The 19,080-nt window shown below is 38.2% G+C and overlaps 2 protein-coding genes and 2 non-coding genes across 5 annotated transcripts; all 4 read left to right on the top strand.

The window, feature by feature from the left end:
- The first annotated feature begins 1,122 nt into the window (after positions 1-1,122).
- Positions 1,123-1,195, top strand: trnaa-agc. Its single transcript has one exon. It is a non-coding gene; the product is annotated as a tRNA-Ala (tRNA).
- A 943-nt stretch (positions 1,196-2,138) lies between these two features.
- Positions 2,139-2,211, top strand: trnaa-agc. Its single transcript has one exon. It is a non-coding gene; the product is annotated as a tRNA-Ala (tRNA).
- Positions 2,212-5,478: 3,267 nt separating this feature from the next.
- Positions 5,479-10,368, top strand: hnrnph1l (heterogeneous nuclear ribonucleoprotein H1, like). The gene is made up of 11 exons (XM_046868513.1): positions 5,479-5,638; positions 5,931-6,028; positions 6,111-6,266; positions 7,179-7,322; positions 7,674-7,812; positions 8,662-8,843; positions 8,979-9,091; positions 9,177-9,312; positions 9,396-9,476; positions 9,588-9,686; positions 9,783-10,368. The coding sequence occupies exons 2-11, from the start codon at positions 5,944-5,946 to the stop codon at positions 9,869-9,871; spliced, it is 1,224 nt and encodes a 407-aa protein (XP_046724469.1). The 5' UTR covers positions 5,479-5,638; positions 5,931-5,943; the 3' UTR covers positions 9,872-10,368.
- A 4,412-nt stretch (positions 10,369-14,780) lies between these two features.
- On the top strand, positions 14,781-18,823 carry hbegfb (heparin-binding EGF-like growth factor b). Of its 2 annotated transcripts, XM_046867971.1 has the most exons (7): positions 14,781-14,988; positions 15,158-15,266; positions 15,626-15,808; positions 16,809-16,968; positions 17,053-17,208; positions 17,293-17,370; positions 17,500-18,823. In XM_046867971.1, exons 2-7 carry the CDS (start codon positions 15,230-15,232, stop codon positions 17,561-17,563), a joined length of 678 nt encoding a protein of 225 aa, XP_046723927.1. In that variant the 5' UTR covers positions 14,781-14,988; positions 15,158-15,229; the 3' UTR covers positions 17,564-18,823. The 2 variants fall into 2 exon arrangements, with proteins under 2 accessions (XP_046723927.1, XP_046723926.1); XM_046867970.1 differs by having other exon boundaries at positions 14,781-15,266.
- Positions 18,824-19,080: the final 257 nt, after the last annotated feature.

Raw genomic sequence — 19,080 nt, 5'->3', positions numbered from 1 at the left:
GTCTAATCTCTAAGATTGACTACTTTGAGAATCCAGAAACATGGATCTTCTCTAAGGATCTGTATTTGCCACAAGCCTTAATGGATCTTGGGTCCAAACACCAAGGCAAAAGAAAATCATTCATTCTACAACAGAAGCAAACATACGTCTACAGTGGGTAGAGATAGGGGATTCCAATTAGGTGCCAGTGACCATGACATAAGCTTTGAAAAATGAGCAGGATTGATTATTGGAAATAATAAGGAAAAGTAATGATCGCAATGTCCTTACTCTGTCAGAAAACATATGTGATTATAAACATGATACTGTCAAAGTTATACTTTATGTGCAAAGGTTTATGGATGCCTGGCCATAAGATTTGCTTTTGACATTTCGTTACTATTTGCTGTAATAATAACCTTCTGAAAAGATGTTTCACTAGATTTTGGAGTGTGCTTGTGGAGATTCGTGCTCATTCATTCACAAGTGTTAGTAAAGTCAGGTACTAATGTAGGTGAGGTGAGGAGGCCTGGGGTGCAGTCAGCGTTTCATTTCATTCAAACGGTGTTTAGTAGGGTTGAGATCAGAGCTCCATAACAGGTTTTGTGTTAAGTGTCAATAACGTATTTACTGCTTTGTTAACTTCGGGACACTATATGTACAAAAGTTTGTGGACACCAGACAGTAAGATTTGTAGGTACTTTTTTAACATCCCATTCAACATTAATTCCCAATTTGCTGTTATAATAACTTCCACTCTTCTGGAAAGACGTTCCTCTAGATTTGGTGATGTGCACTCATTCAGCCGCAAAGGTGTTATAGCAGGCCACTCAAGATATTCCACTCCACACCATGTAAACCATATCTTTACATCTTTTGCACATGGGCATTGTCATGCTGGAAAGGTTTGGGTCTCCGAGTTCAAGGTAGGAGAAAAGTAAATTCTGTTGCATTGAAAGACATCTTATACAATTGTGTACCTCCAAATTTGTGGAAACAATTGGGGCAAAAACCACATATGACTGGAAAAGGAATCCTAATAATTTTGTCCAAATAAATGGCTATTACGCTAACTTTAACTAGCTAACGGTGCTGACTTTGAACGAGCTAATGGCTAGTAAATGATGTACGCCGGCTACCATTGGGGGATTAGCTCAAATGGTAGAGCGCTCGCTTAGCATGCGAGAGGTAGCGGGATCGATGCCCGCATCCTCCAAATGTTCCTTTTCCTCCAGAATGAACAAGATTTTCAGTTTGGTAGTGTACAAATACTTATTAGCGTACATAGGTGCCAATAGACAAAGGAAGAGGAGCGACAGGAGCTCTCTGTGATGGTGAAGAGGTGCTGGATGATTGGGCAACTACTGCAGAAGTGATAAGGGAGACAGCTAGAAAGGTACTTAGTGTGTATGAGAGGGAGTAGTTTTGGTACCTGGGATCAACAGTGCAAAGTAATGGAGAGTGTGTTAGAGAACTGAAGAAATGAGTGCAGGCAGGATGGATTGGGTGGAGAAGAGTGACAGGACTATTTTGTGATAGAAGGATATCTGCAAGAGTAAAGGGAAAGTTTATAGGATTGTATTGAGACCTGCTATGTTGTATGGTTTAGAGACAGTGGCCTTAACTAAAAGACAGGAGCTGGAGGTGGCAAGATGTTGAGGTTTTCGTTGGGAGTGATGAGGATGGACAGGATTAGAAAGGATTTTATTAGAGGGACAGCCCGTGTGGGACGTTTCAGAGACAAGGTGAGGGAGGCGCGATTGAGATGGTTTGGACATGTACAGAGGAGGGACATGGAGTATATCGGTAGGAAAATGCTGAGGATGGAGCCGCCAGGAAGGAGGAAAAGAGGAAGTCCAAAGAGGAGGTTTATGGATGTGATGAGGGAAGACATGCGGGCAGTTGGTTTGAAAGAGGCAGATGTAGAGGACAGTGGGGTACGGAGACGGATGATCCGCTGTGGCGACCCCTAATGGGAGAAATCGAAAGAAGAAGACGAATATGTTTCAACAAAAAGTACACAAATGACCTAAACCCACTATTATTTTGAACAAATATTCCATGAAATATATTTTGCCTTTTACATTATACAATTGTGTTATTTATATATTTATTATGAATATTTAATACCGTGTTGGGCGCAGTTATTCTCTAAGATAGGGGGATTAGCTCAAATGGTAGAGCGCTCGCTTAGCATGCGAGAGGTAGCGGGATCGATGCCCGCATCCTCCAAATGTTCCTTTTACTCCAGAATGAACAAGATTTTCAGTTTGGTAGTGTACAAAGTAATTTTTCCTTCAACTACAAAATCACACTGATTCGTGCAAACGTTCATTTGCACTCGAACACTTGTATAATTAAACTTATTTTTGTCTAAACATAAGGCCAGTGCACGGTGTGGCCCTTAACATGGCTCTCAGACTTGTGTATTAAAGTGAGAATGTTAACCAGCTCTACAATTAAAAATGAATCTATTTCACTACACATGCAAAAAAAAAATATAATAATAATAATATTAAAAGAAATATAGCATGTACATAAGTATCCAAACCCTTTACTCATTACTTTTGCTATCAATTACAATATCAAGGCTTTGCATCCCTGGATTGGATGATCTTCTGTCATTCCTTATAGAGTTCAAGTCAGGGCTCTGGCTGGGCCACTTTAGGACATTCACAGAGTAACCTCTTTATCAGAATCAGAATCAGGTTTATTGGCCAAGTGTGTTGACACACACAAGGAATTTGGTTCCTGCTGTTAGTGACTTTCAAAGTACAGACATAAATAAAACTATACATTCAGCTTGGACCATACAAGACAAAACATACAAGACAAGACAAAACAGACTATACAAGACAAAACAGACAATGTGAGAAAATAAAGACAGTATGAGTATTAAATAGGAATACAGATTATATGACAGATCAGTGATGTAAATAAAGTGTGAGAGTGCATGGTAGTGCAAATAACAGTATTGTGCGTCAGATATAATAAAGAGTTTACTTTAGAACTTCACTAATGTGACGACTGACAGTTCTGATATTGCAGTACTTATAGATATGATATAAAGCAGGGAATATATTTATGGTGAGTTGTTAATGAGGCTGATTGCTTGGGGGAAGAAACTGTTCCTGTGTCTGGCAGTTTTGGTGAACAAACGTCTGTAGCGCCTGTCAGAAGGGAGGAGCTGAAAGATTTTGTGTCCAGGGTGCGAAGGGTCAGTAGTGAGTTTTCCTGCCCGGTTTCTGGTTCTTGTATGGTGGAGAGTGGGCAGGGGATCACCAATGATTTTTTCTGCTTTTTTAACTGTTTGCAACAGTCTGTTCCTGTCCTGTTTTGTTGCTGCTCCAAACCAGATGGTGATTGATAAGCACAGGACAGTTTAAATGACTGCAGTGTAGAACTGCATCAGCAGTTGATTGGTGTAGAAAGTTCATCCTCAGCTGGGCCTTTTTGAGAATGGAGTTTATGTTAGACTCCTATTTCAGGTCTTGGGAAATGGTAGTGTGTTTAGCTCTAGGTTGTTCTGACTGCCCATAGCACCAGCTGCTTCACCTGCTTATATGCAGTTTTGTCCCCATCTTGGATGAGTTCGTTGAGCGCGGTGTCATCGGCAAATTTCAGGATGATTGTGGGGAGCAGGAGGGGACCTCACACAGCTCCACTGATCTGTTGAAGATATAGGTAAAGATAGGAGCCAGTTGATCAGCACATGCTTTAAGACGGGAGGGGGGGGACACCGTCTGGGCCGGGAGCTTTCCTTGTCTTCTGTCTCAGAAAGAGCCGATACACATCCTTTTCACAAATCGTGAGCACAACTTGAGTACTGGGAGGAGTTGTTAGAGGGGTTCCCAGAGGTGTGATAGGGGGAACAGTGGGCTATGTTAGATGGGAGGTGTGAAGATATTGTTCTCAAACCTGCAGTAAAAATGTTAGGTCGTCAGCTAGGTCTGTGTTTGCTTCAGTGGGGAGGGGTGGTCTCTGGTAGTTTGTGATATCTTGCAGGCCCTTTCACACTGATGCAGGATCGTTAGCTGAAAACCTGCTTTTCAGAGTAGCTTCTTTTGGCTATTCTGATCTCTTTTTTTCAGTGGGTTCACATTTTATGTACATTACTGATCTGCCATATACTCTGTATATTGAGTTCTATTTAAACTTGTATTGTCTATATTGTCTCATATTGTCTGTATTGTATCATATAGTCTGTTTAGTCTCGTATAGTCTAAACTAAATGTATAGTGTTATTTATGTCTGAGACTTAGACTTACACATAGTTAATTGATCCCCCACACTTGGCCAATGAACCTGATTCTGAGTTGTCCCTATGCCAATCCTGTGTTGTCTTAGCTGTGTGTTTAGGGTCCCAGGGGCACCTGATCAATTTTTTAAATATGTTATTATGTCTTATGTAATATATGTATCTTAAATATAAGATACACATATAAGACTATAGTCGCCATGGTCCATAAACAGAAAAAAAGATTAAATAAATAGAAATATAATATAATATAAATAGAGACCACAGCGACCCCTAATGGGAGAAGCCGACAGAAGAAGAAGAAATTAAATAGAAAGTTTTCTATTTCAATATTTATGGTACAGTATAAACATAAAAACAATCCGATTTACAGTACAATATAGTTCAATGCCTAATACAGCTGTTCGAACCTTAATACAATACATTAATATGCTTGTAATAACAGTGACCTCTAATAAGATATATGAAACTGCTACTTTTCTTCCCCAAATGTTTTTCCATATTCGGTTGCAGCTGATTTATTGACACTCAAAAGATAGTAAGAGTCTGTGATTTTGCTTCTCAGCTGACACTTGTTCAAGTTTATCAGACCGCTTACAGAGGGAGGTCCTCCCAAAGATTTAGCAGATTTAAAAGTAAAACAAAAATAAATTATTATTTTTAAGATCTGGCATTTCCCCCTTTTTTCTCTTCTGAAATATGGCATGGTGGGCAAAATCAAAAGGTTTTCACGAGTCAACTTTGAACCCCAGGCGCTTGTTTGAGCATCTCTGATCTAGTCACATCAGACTATGAATCTGATATGAGACATTAAAAAACCCTAATGCTATTCAAGGCGACTCATTGCGCTTTATGTAATAAGTATGTGTCTTTAAAAAAATGGACAATAATTTTTGCAATAACAAAATCGCAATGTAATCTTGAGTGTTATACCTAAACTAGAGACAGGACACATTCGGACAGTGAGATCAAATTCTAGGAGGGAGTATTGGACTGCCGCCTATGCACAGCCAGTGCACCAGAGGGCGCTGTACATCCCGAGAGTCAAGCGGATTCCGGCTCTTTGAAGTGAATCGGTTCAGTTCAGCCCTATTTTTCTGTGTCGTTTGGGACTTAAATCCTATCAGGACACACCTTTTACCTACAGCAACACAAAAGCCCTTAATACTATGTCACTGTCATCTGTTTGATATCTGAGCAGTTTTATAATTTGTAACCTAGTTTTCTTTTTATACCCATAGCATAGTTATGTTTCGAAAATAAACAATCAACAAATGAGTCGACTCGTTTTTTAACCCTACTGCTCGAGTCATAGAAGAAGCGTAGAAGAAGAACATCCGCTCGAACCGGAAGTGGTGCCTGAGTGGAAGTCGAGCACGCCGAGTTACTTCGAACGGGAAGGTAGATTTCTAATGTGTATATTAACATTATATTTACCCGTACTTGTGTCGGAAAGAATTAGTTATTAAAATAAATATATATTATTTTAGAGTAATTATTTGAAGACATCAGCGGTGTATTCTTTCGGTTTGAAGGCCTGGCTTTTGTTTACTGCCGAGCGCCATTTGCTTTTTTTGGCCTTTGTTCTGTTTCCTGTAGTAGCGTTTCTGACTTGTTTTACGCAGCCATGCCTCATTGTATGTAGAAGTAGAACATATAAGAAATGATATAAAATGCGAATTGTGTTTTACAGAGTTGTAATCATCATGGCTGAAGATGAGGGATTTGTGGTGAGAGTTCGCGGGCTGCCCTGGTCCTGTTCCGTGGATGAAGTGGGCAGATTCTTTTCAGGTAATACATTGTAAATGATAATTTTCCCCCCTCTAAAATGATCATATGTTGTGTTTTTTAAAGTGTTCATTTTGTTTTGTAGATTGCAAAGTCGCAAATAATGGGACGAGCATCCACTTCACCTACACCCGAGAAGGCAGACCAAGTGGAGAGGCGTTTGTGGAGCTGGAGTCAGAGGACGACCTGAAGATTGCTCTCAAAAAAGACAGAGAAACAATGGGACACAGATATGTAGAAGGTATTTGCAAAATTGATCATCTATCTATCTATCTATCTATCTATCTATCTATCTATCTATCTATCTATCTATCTATCTCTCTCTTTCTCTCTCTCTCTCTCTCTCTCTCTTTCTTTCTCTTTCTCTCATATATATATATATATATATATATATATATATATATATATATATATATATATATATATATATAGAGAGAGAGAGAGAGCTATATATATATATATATATATATATATATATATATATATATATATATATATATATATATATATATATATATATATGAGTATACAGAGAGCAAGAGAATGCAGAGGAAGGGAGAGTGGTAAATGTACATTTCTTTAGTATGCTTTTTGTGTAGAAACATCTGTATATAATCTGTGTTTTCTACAGTAATTTTGCTGTATAGGTAATACATTAAGAAGCTTATGCCAGAAATTAAAGTAGTCAGTAAAATCCACCAATAAACATTTAAATCATGTGATTTACATTCCAAAATTTCACTCATAATTCTGTTGCAATACAGATGTCATGAGAGAACCTTGGTGTCTGTCAAATGAGCAGTAAACTACAATGTAGTTGGTGGGTTGTTTGTTTATATAGATTAACAATCTACAGATTGTCTGTGAAGTCGTCCCACTCAGTAAAAAAATAAATAAAATGAATTAAAAAATATTTTACTTTTTTATATATATATATATATATATATATATATATATATATATATATATATATATATATATATATATATATATATATATATATATATATATATATATATATATATATATATATATTTATTAAGTGCAGCTTCGATCACAGACACCAGTCCAGTGTATCGCTTTACTGGGAGCATGTCACCTGTTTGTTCTTGTGTCTTGTTGCATAATGGAAACGCAAACTATCTTCCTATAGTATTTAAATCCAATAACGTGGAGATGGACTGGGTTCTTAAGCACACTGGTCCAAACGGTCCAGAGATGGAAGGAGACGGACTGGTGCGACTGCGTGGCCTGCCTTTTGGCTGCAGCAAGGAGGAGATTGTACAATTCTTCTCAGGTATGTTGTTGCCATTCTTAATAGCAGAGAGCAGTGTTTGAATTCACTGACATATAAATGCATTTTCTGGCCATTTGCATGTTGATTCTTAAGTTGTATTTTTTTTCTGGATGGCATCTATTAATCTGGACAAAATCATTCATTTCAATCAACACAATTCAGACGTTAGGTTGTCTAATCAAACTGGTAGAACAATCTAGTTACTTTCAATGCATTGAGATGTCAGTGTGTATGGTTTCTTAATATTATGATTATTAAAATTATTTTGTCAGAATCATAAAGTAAGAACCGTATGAATGGGCATGTGATTTAATGTGTCCCCCGCTGGGGTTATCTGTCCTTGGGTTGAAGGGTTGGAAATCGTGCCAAATGGGATAACATTGCCGGTGGACTACATGTGGAGGAGTACGGGGGAGGCCTTCGTGCAGTTTGCTTCACAGGAAATAGCTGAAAAGGCTCTAAAGAAACACAAGGAAAGAATAGGGCACAGGTGGGGATGGTTGGCGGGTTCAGCTGCTTTTCTTGTGGAATTCACTGACTTCAGTCATGACGCCTGTTTGCCAGACACAGATTAAGCCAAGCCTATGACTAAAGTCCCCTTTGAGAAGGTAAGTCAAGAGCCTTGACTTGACCTGTGCCTGGAAAACTGGCCAGCAATGTGTTACCACTATACATAATTAACCCACACAAGTGTCATGGATATGCACTCCAGAAGAGGAATTTCATCACATTCATGGGTTGTGTATATATATATATTTTTTTCTCCTGTTGGTTTGTATATACAACTGTTCCAATTAGTGGATAGTTGAAACCTGTTTATTTTGTCTATGTAAAATTGTGTACTTGTGGCTATTGTAAATAATGATTTAAAAACATAACGCACTCAAAGCCCTTTATTCCAGTTGCTTGTTTTAGACAAACCCTGTTTTTGCAGCCAGCAAGGCAAAAATGTAAACATAAAATTAATTTGTTTTGTAAAAACATGTTTTTCATTTAATGGCAAATTTTTTTTTTTTTTTGTGGGCTGTTCAGCAGAATTCTGCTAATAAATTCAGGGATGTCCAAAGGGTTTTTCCAAACGACCATATATTTGTAAGAACTCTATTCTGTGCATTGCACATGTTACTAATGTCTAAATCTCTGGACTTTTGGAGTTTTTATCTGTCTCAGCTGAAAGAAATAGAAGGGCTGCAGAAGTGTAATCCTTGAAATATGGACATGTTTTGTGCGAAAGGTGGTATTCAGAGGCTTATTGTCCTCTCACTTCAACCAGCAGTTCTGACAGATCGAGGAACTGAAACGAGAAACGTGGCACTGACATCTTTCTGTGGACACGTAGGTACATTGAGATCTTCAAGAGCAGCCGTGCTGAAGTGCGCACTCATTACGAGCCTCCTCGCAAAGGCATGAGCATGCAGAGACCTGGCCCGTACGACAGGCCCAGTGGGGGCGGCCGTGGCTATAACAGCATGAGCAGAGGAGGTTCCTTCGACAGGTCACGACGTGGAGGATATGGAGGAGGTGCGATATTTTTGGATTTGAAGAATTTGCCATAACTTACTTTCCTTCAAGTGAATAATGTTATTTGTTTAGTCTTTTTCTTTTCTTTTACCCAGTTTATACTAATGAATATGTGAAATGTTTTCTTTCCTTTAGGAATGTCAGAAGGACACTACAGAGATAGCGGTTCTAACTTCTCAAGCACCACTGGCCACTGCGTGCACATGAGAGGGCTGCCGTACCGGTCCACAGAAAATGACATCTACACCGTAAGAATCTATGCACTGCTGATGGATTATGTATTTTTATTCTTAAAAAAGGTGTTTAAATATCATTTTGTTTTGTCCCTCGCAGTTTTTCTCGCCCTTGAACCCCGTGCGCGTACACATCGAGGTGGGTCCTGATGGCCGCGTGACCGGAGAAGCCGACGTGGAATTCGCCACACACGAGGACGCTGTGGCCGCCATGTCTAAGGATAAGGCCAATATGCGTATGTACCGGTGACAAAGAACTGGATTTGGACAGAAATGGATTTTTAGTTTTGCTTACCGGTTTTCTTTTTGCTGTTTTCAGAGCATCGTTATGTTGAGCTTTTCTTAAACTCGACAGAAAGGGGCAGTAATGGAGGATATGGCGGCCACATGGGAGGAATAGGTACATTGTGTAAATGAAGCTCAATGTTTAACCAGGATCAAGCATGGTGTTAAAGCTAGTATAGGTGTTTATTAATACAAGATTTTTTTTTTTTTCTTCAACTTATTTTAGGTAATCAGTCTTCTTATGGTCATGGTGGTCAGAATATGGGAGGTGGCTATGGAGGAGGCTATAATAACCAGTCAAGTATGGGGGGATACAATGATTATGGTATGTGTCAGCTTTAAACACAAGACGTTTCTTAAAAATGCCAATTGTAGTGTTAATATCACATCACTCACTTTGCTTTTTTTTCTCTCCTGACAGGTAACCAGAACAGCAGTTATTACGGTGGCAGCCGTGGCTCCATGGGCATGAATGGTGGCATGAGCATGAGCGGAGGCTGGGGCATGTGAGAGCTTTCATTTCACAGCCACCAAGGGCAAAAATAAACATTTTGGGGAATAGAAACGTGCCAGAATGACTACAGATTTTCTTTAAGAGGAGCGAGGAATCGATCGGACCATTTCCTGTTTCTCTCTTTTGAGTGTTCGCACTGCGGTCAGTGTCTCAGTCCTTGTATTATGAATCTGCCTAAACACTGTTAAAGCAAGGTTCATGCCTTTATCCTGACTGTGCTCTAAATCTTGAGCCAAGTTTATGCTTGTAAATATTCTCATTCATGTCTAGTACAGAGGCTGTCAAAAGCCTTCAAAATCTCTGTTTTGATGAAAGGTTTTTATAATGTGAAGGGTGTGATTTTTCTTTTCTTTTTTTTATAGCAAACTGGAAAAACCTCTTTTGGCCAAATTTGATATAAATCTAGATCTATTAATTTTGAATGGTCGTAGGCATGCCTTTCTTTCCCAGAGTCTGTCACTGATTTATCAAATAAACTTGTTTGTGGTTATAACCGTGTCTGCGTATGTTTTACTGCAGCTAGTGAAACTCGAGAGATAGTGTCTGTTCGAATTTACAGCAAAATAGCTTTAAGCATCATCTGCTTGTGGAACTCTGATTTGGCAACAACTGTTAATTAAATTATTAATTGGTGATTTTAATTCTATTTATACCCCAATGTTGAGTTCTCAAATCGGACTCAAGAACATGATAATCAAAATTTCTTGTTTAATCACACAAAAAACAACACTAATTAACTAGCTAATTGTTGGGGCTTATGGTTTAGTTTGTGATAAAAAAATGGCTATCAATTTTGTTAATTATGCCATGTATGTGGTAAAACGTAAAAAATAACCCTTCTCTTACCATACTTTTTGTTTTGTTTTTGCTTCAAAAAAAAAAATGGCAAAGTAGCCAGCTTTTGTTGATCACCCTGTGTGTAGGTAGATTGTTCGGTAGGTAGGTCGGTAGACTGCTTAGTACCATAGTTACACAAAGTAAGTTAAGTCTTCTTTCGGCTCCTCCCATTAGAGGTCGCCACAGCGGATCATCCGTCTCCATCCTCCACCTTGAACCAGGCTGTTGTTCCTACTGCACACTACTGCTGTCACACTGTCCTCATACATGTCCTGCACCACCCTCACATACTTCTCTGATACACTTGACTTTCTTATACAACATCACAACTCCTCTCTCGGCACTCTGTCGTACGCTTTCTCTAAATCCACAAATACAGAATGCAACGCCTTCTGACCTTCTCTATACTCCATCAACATTCTCAAAGCAAATAATGCATCTGTAGTGATCTTGGCATGAACCCATACTGTTGCTCACATGGGTGAATGGGTATGTTTACTGTGGCTTCCACTACTCTTTCCCATAATATATAATCTTGTTTAAAACTCCACTGTCATCTCTCCCAAACTTCTCCGTGCTTCTACGGTATGTCATCTTGTCCAACCGACTTTCCACTCTTCATCCTATTAATCACTGCTCTCACTTACTCCTTACTAATTCTATCCACTTCCTGCTTCACCATCTCCACACCATCCAACCTTCTCTCGCTCTCATTTTCTTTGTTCATCATTTGCTCAAAATACTCCCTCTATCTTCTCAACAAACTCCCCTCACTATTCAATACATTCCATCTCCATATTGCTCTCACTTGCACAAATCCTTTTCTCCTTTCTTAGTGTCCCACTTCTCATACAGCTCCTCATATGCGTTTTCCTTGGCTTTCGCCCCATCCCTCTTTACCTGCTGCCGCATCTCCTTGTACTCCTGCCTACTTTTCTCATCTCTGTTGATCCCAATTCCATTTTGCCCACCTCTTATGCTCTCGTGCACTTCTTCATTCCACCACCACGTCTCTTTGTCTTTCTTTCTAGTTCCAGATGTCACACCAAGTACCTTTCTAGCTGTCTCCCTTATCACTTCTGCAGTAGTTGCCCAATCATCCAGCACCTCTTCACCACCACTGAGCCCTTGTCTGACCTCTTCCCTGGATCTCGCACTACAGTCTTCCTTCTTCAGTTTCCACCATCTTATTCTTCTTTCAGTCCTCACTCTCCTCCTCTTCCTTTTGACCTCCAAACCATCCTACAGACCACCATCCAATGCTGTCTAGCTACACTGTCCCCTGCTATCACCTTACAATCTCCTTTAGGTTGCATCTCCTACATAGAACATAGTCCACCTGTGTGCACCTTCCTCCACTCTTATACATCACCCTATGATTCTCCTTCTTTTTAAAATGTGTTTACCACTGCCATTTCTATCCTTTTAGCAAAATCTACCACCCTCTACCCTTCCACATTCCTCTCCTTAAAACCATACCTACCCATCACCTCCTTATCGCCTCTGTTCCCTTCACCTACATGCCCATTAAGGTCTGCTCCATTCTCCAATCGTTCTTTCCTAGGTAACCCTTCTAACATTCCATCTAAATCACTCCAGAATATTTCCTCCACAATTTTACAACCCACTTGTGGAGCATAAGCACTAATGACATTTATCATCACCCCTTCCAGCTTTACGTTCATCACCCTATCATCTTAACCTCCACTACACTCTTATTGTACTCTTCCTTTAGAATCACCCCTACACCATTTCTCTTTCCATCCACACCATAATAGAACACTTCAAACCAACCTCCAATGTTCCTGGCTTTCTCCCTTTCCTCTTGGTCTCCTGAACACACAACATATCTACATTTCTCCTCTCCATCATATCAGCTACCTCTCTCCCTTTACCAGTCATAGTACCAACATTTAATGTACAAAGCAGAACCTCCCCTCTCTTACACTTCTCCTGTCCCTGCTGTCTCTGTAGACGTCTTCCTCCTCTCCTTCTCCTCCTTCGGCCAACAGTAGCCCAATTTCCACCAGTACCCTGTTGGTAAACAATACCTGTGGCGGTCGTTGGTAACCCAGGCCTCGACCGATCCGGTATGAATTTCAGATTTGTGATCCGCATATTTGATTTGGCACATGTTTTACGCTGGATGCCCTTCCTAATGCAACCCTCACCATTTATCCGGGCTTGGGACCGGCACTAAGAGTGCACTGGCGTGTGCAACCGTAATGGCTGGGTTTGTGTAGCTATAAGTAAACTATCAATCACCAAGTTAGTAGACTCTTCCACTGACATTCAATATAAAGTCAAGGTTATGTTACATAAAAATGCATCACTGATTTGGTTATTGACATTTATAACCTTGTGCATTTTCTGTAAAGATTGTGTAAACCTGTCCAAATCTCCCTTCAGTTGGATTTTCGACGTCAGACAACATTAAAGCAATGGGCCACAACAGGGCGCTCATTACACGTAGTCGTTTTACTGTGCGCCCTCTAGTGGCTTAATGCTTTTATTCAAAAAAAGACAAAGCAAAAAACTATTTTTCTTATGACTAAAATGTAGTAATTGTGGTTTACCTTTAAAAGCACAGTGATTCTCCAACAGTTACAGTTTTTTATAGGTTTTTAATGACTTTATATATTATATATATATATATATATATGTTGTGTTCTTTTTTCCAGCACACCTAATTCTTAACTAACCCAAGTCTATATTATTATTATAAAATATTTAAGTATGCATATTCAAAACAACACAACTTCTAGCTAGATCAGCAAGATAACAATAATAATTAATTTTGACAATATTTTCCAAAAGCAACTTGTTCATTATGATGGCTCTTAATGTAGTATGAATTCAGGTATGTTGAGACATCAGGTTGGTATGAAGGATGTTTAATAGCCTGTACAGAACCCTTTCTTCAACATCACCATTGCTCATTAATGATCTTGTGGCTGAACAGACAAATCCTCACAGCCATGCTCTGATGTCTTGTGTAATGCCTTTTAACACAACACAAAGCAACACGAAGACTAACAAGCATATATACATTTGATGGTCCATTGTCTATATATATTTATAGGTGTATTGTATATAACATATTAATAATGCATAATTACATGACAAGGTTTGTTCATTTGGGAGAGTCCAAACATACAATAATTGGGCATAGAAAAAATAGATAATGGATGAATAAAATACTTCACAGCGATTGTTATATTATGTAAAAATAGAAAGTATGTGCATTGAGTGTTTTGATTATATTAATATCCAAAGCAATAAATTAGACTTGAACATCAAGACTATTACTTAGGTCTACAAGTGTGTATGCAGAGTGTATTTATATAGCTGTACATATGTATATGTTTATTTATTATGTTATTTTTATGTACTTTAACAACCTATTATGTACTTTAATTTTATTATGCCACTACTGCAAATAATTTGTTTTCGTGGTCAGTTTTCTTTTAATTACATCTTAAATTACTATTGAAAATTAATTGCAGAGTGATATTTAAGTCAGCTGTTTTCATTCAATATTATAACATTACATGATACATTTGGAGATGGCCTACATAAACCAAAAAGCCATACCTGACTTTAGTATACTCTTGTAGACAAATATGCACAAATCTGTGGAAATATCCTAAATGTATTGGAAATCCATCCCAGAAGTTATTTTTATGAGCAAAGGGCGAGTGAAAATGTAACTGGATGTCCACAAAACTTTGGCCATGACAATTTTAGAAAATGCAGCCTATGTTTATTGACATCGTGTATAATCTGAGGGGATTTTGCTTTACTAGAGACAAATAAAACAGACAGATAGATAGATAGATAGATAGATAGATAGATAGATAGATAGATAGATACATACATACATACATACTGTACATACTGTACATACATAAATATATACATAGATACATACACTCTTTAAACACCAGATGGCGCTCGGAGATACAGCCTCCTCCTACACCCGCCCCCCCACCCCCAACACACACACACACACACACACACACACACACACACACACACACACACACACACACTATACCGTGTTCAGCATTATACCTTTAAATGGTGCTGAATTGGCAAATGTGCCATAAGACAAGCTTTGTTTTAAAATAGTTTCAGTGGTTTTGCATCTTTGTTAGTTTGCTTCCTAATGGTTATGTAGGAATTCCTATAAGCATTTGCACGTTTTTAGAGCATTCATAAACACCGGCGTCGTTATTATTATTATATAATATATTTCTCTCTATTGATTTCTCAGGTGTGTCCGTGATTCATAGAGGAAGTGAAGAGCGCACAGTGCGGCTATAAAACAGCCGGGGCGGTGCAAAACTAATTCTGTTCTTCTGTTCACACACATTCTCTCTCTCTCTCTCTCTCTCTCTCTCTCTCTCTTTCTCTCTCACACACACACTTTCTGCTCCACTCAGGTCAATCAGCTAAACGGACCTTAAGCTCTGTGGACACCTGGACCCTAAGTGGATACAACAATTATTTGGAATATGAACACCTTTCGACTTATTTTCCTGCATTGTGTTGGTGGGTGTTTTTTAGCTTTTCATATGTTTATGGTTGGAACCTGGCATTGACATGAAGTCTTAATAAATGCTGAAGTTCACCAAGGTGTTCTGTCTTTAAGACGTTTTAATGACTAAACACGAGTGATGGAAGCTTTAGTACTCTTATTGATTGCATTTATATAATTATTAAATTAATATGCAATGCAGTGTATTATTAATGCAGGTGAAAAGGTTTTCTAGACCTAAATCTAGCTATTAAAGCTGTAGTTTTGTTTAAAAGAAAAGTTTTCTTTTGGAAATCAGGAAAAATGTTCCCACATGACTAATGTCAAAACTGCTTGAGATTCCACACCTGATAACCGTCACCTTTATTTGCAGTTTTCCTCCAGCTGAGTGGCTGCTCGTCCCAGGATGAGAGTGTGAACCGTGCAGTGACAGTAGGGAAACGACTACACACACCAGCTGAAGTGCACACTCCAGACAATGACACCAAAATGGATGAACATCTGGACAGTAATGAAGGCAACATCTCTGCGGAATATGAGGACAACTATCCCAATGGTAGCATCGAATTCATTCTTACATCTGTCTGTCTGTCTGTCTGTCTGTCTGTCTGTCTGTCTGTCTGTCTGTCTGTCTGTCTGTTTTCCTGTCTGCCTATCTATCTATCTATCTATCTATCTATCTATCTATCTATCTATCTATCTATCTATCTATCTATCTGTTTTCCTGTCTGCATATCTGACTGTCTATGTCTATCCATCTGTCTAACTGTCTGCCTAACATTTTCCAAAGAAGCTCAATGTACTGTTTGTACATGCAGCTGATAAGACCTCATTCAATTGTCTTCATGTATTTTACTTAATTACCTTGATATAGTTAGATGAGTGGTTACGGGTAGCCTGGTTGCTGTTTTTAATAAGTGGATCAATAATCCAAGCACGATTCCACACTGTATTCGTGTTCAGCTAAATCAGAGAGAAAGGCGATATGTAAGATATGAAGATGACATGACGGAGCCTACTTTAAGTAGACATCATCAAATACGCTTAATGGAAATTCTTTAAATGACTGCCAAGTATCTAACACCCCCATTTTCGCCCTGGTGAAAAGCCATATGTCGGTAATTTGATGTGTCCCCAGCACTGGATTAACTAATACAGTGTATATTTGTGGGGCAGCCCAATGGTGCAGCGGGTAGCATTGCTGCCTCCCACCTCTGTGGTGGTCCAGGGTTCGACCTTGTGCTTGGGTTACTGTTAGTTCCCTCTGCGTTTGTGTACGTTTCTTTCCATCTTCCAAAAATGTATTGTACCTCCTATGTTAATGTATGCGTGCATGGTGACATCCCATTCAGAGTGCATTTCTTCCCCACACCCAGTCCTCTGGATCTGCCCCAACCTTGACCAGGTTAAACTAGTGACTCCTGGTGAATGGATGTAGCATTTATTATTTATTACTATATATTATATATTACTATATTTAATTGTTAATGTGTTGCCTTAGCACTACATTTGTCTGTCATTTTTTGACCTGGAATTTCTTTTTTTTTTCTTCACAGTTGCTTTTTCCACAAAGCCTAAAGTTCCCTCACGGTCGACATTGAAAGGTCAAAGGAAGGGCAGTGATAGGAAAAACCCCTGCCGTAGGAGCAAATACCTCAATTATTGCGTTCATGGAGTTTGCCACTACTTGGCGGAACTAAACCAAACAACTTGCATGTAAGTTTTACATAATACAATGAACTAAACAAGTTGGATTTTGCAAGATTTTGACTCAGTGCCTGATGTGGTATATATTTGCAGATGTGAGTCAGGATACTCAGGCGATAGGTGCCACCTGTTCATCCTGCCTGTTGGCAAAGAAGATGAAGGCAACAGTCACACCACAGCTTTGGCCGTAATGGCAGCAGTTCTATCCTTAACATGTGTTACCATAATTGGCATTTTACTGGCATTAAGGTTAGTACTTTTGCTAAGCACATGCAACTATTCTACAGTTACACGTCACTGTAGTCTAAAGCAATGGTAAATGTGCCTTTACAGGTGTCAAAAAAAAGATGACAGTAGTGCAGATGAGAAGATCAGACTACAGCCACTGCACAGTAGTGAAGAAAAAGCAAAGTAAGTCAAATGTTTTTATATTTTGAAAACACTATGAACATACAATACTTTTTATATATATATTTTTTTGCTATCTCAGAAATCTTCATCCTTTAGATATTAATGATTATTTGATATATTTTCTACTAGAGAATCAAACCAGTGGTTCAGTGGACTTGATGGCTACCACCTGGAGACCTCCTGTCAACGGTGAAGAGGAAAGAGCCATTGTCCTGAACATCATATGTCTCCAAAGGATGACTTAAAGGAAATGATAAACATTGATTTGAAGATTGTAAGAAACACTTCTGTGTAGCTCCAAAATGTAAAAGAACATATTTACATTTACGATTTTTAACGTACTATTTATTTATTTTTAAACGATACTTGAGCTCTATAAGGTCAGTCCTGATAGTGTATTTATTTATATATTAATTATTTATTTTGTCATGTAATAATGATGTATATTTACCAAATGCACTGCAAGTTTATCAGTTGTATGGTGCAATCTGTGAGCAATGATGCATTGTTGGTGGTTTTGTTCCTGTACTCCAGCATGTTGAGCATGAAATGAATCCATGAGTGCTAGTTTAAAGAACATTATTGTTCATTATTCAAGTTTTTATTACCAGGACTGGGATAGCATCGTCGAGGAAGATTTCAGGTGATCACTGAAAAAAGAAAAAAAAAATTTTGAGTAAAAGAAAATTGATAAAGAAAAGAAATGTATAGCACCAAGTCCTATATAAGATCACCTTAATTTGGATCTACTAATTTACAATTCATTGACAGCAGACGATTGTGTACAAGTTGGTGCATTAAGCATTAAAGCTACAATTATGCACTTTTATTTTTATAATCAGTTTATCATTTCAACATGGAGTACAGAGTGCAAGAAAACTAGAAAATAATCACTGTTCACTAACTGCAGGCTTAAGGTTTTTTTTTATGTTTTTCGATATTTATTATCGTATAACAAACAAACAATGAAAGAATATCCCTGTTTATGCCAAATTATTACTGAAACCAATTTGATGACTATACTGTGAAAAATGGAGCCCATTTGAAGAGAATACCTTGGTTTGTATTTTACTAGGCAAAAATGTGGAAGCAAAAATGATTTGTAAAGTTTCAATAGTGTTCTACTTACAATTGACTTAATACAATGCACACCAGTAAGAGTCAAACCATTGAAATCTCTATTAATTGCATACTACTGTAAAATATAAAATGATCATCTTTATGCTAAAAAAAAAATTAGTGCTGATTCCAGATTTTTGTCTTGTAATATATGTAAGAATTGTTGGTTTATTTAAGCAGTATTGATTTACTTGGTGGTACATAATAAATCCCTTGACACTATATAATTGCCAGCTCAGTTACTATTTCAAAAAGTGGGAAATAACTAATACAGTCAGTTAATATTTGAGAATGTATGCATTGCTTAGTTGGCAATAAAAGTAGTTATATTTTCTACACTGTGTTCTACATTGTTGGCAGCTTTAGGTAAGCAGAATATGCTGTATGACAGCGGGTTTTTTTTGCTTGTTTTTTTGTTTGTTTTTGTTTTTTTATATTTTCAGATTTTAGATCTGTAATTTGTAGACACTAAAGTAGATAGTCACCCTGCATATAAATAGACACTGACATACACAAAGTTGACAGCTACATTTGCTATTTGAGACACACCCTTTCACAAAATTGTTGCATTATCACCTCATCAGGCTAAGC

This window comes from Silurus meridionalis, chromosome 15, assembly GCF_014805685.1.
Source record: "Silurus meridionalis isolate SWU-2019-XX chromosome 15, ASM1480568v1, whole genome shotgun sequence".
NCBI classification, from domain to species: Eukaryota; Metazoa; Chordata; class Actinopteri; order Siluriformes; family Siluridae; genus Silurus; species Silurus meridionalis.
Note: the sequence above shows the minus strand (reverse complement) of the source record. Positions and strands in the feature narration are given on the sequence as shown.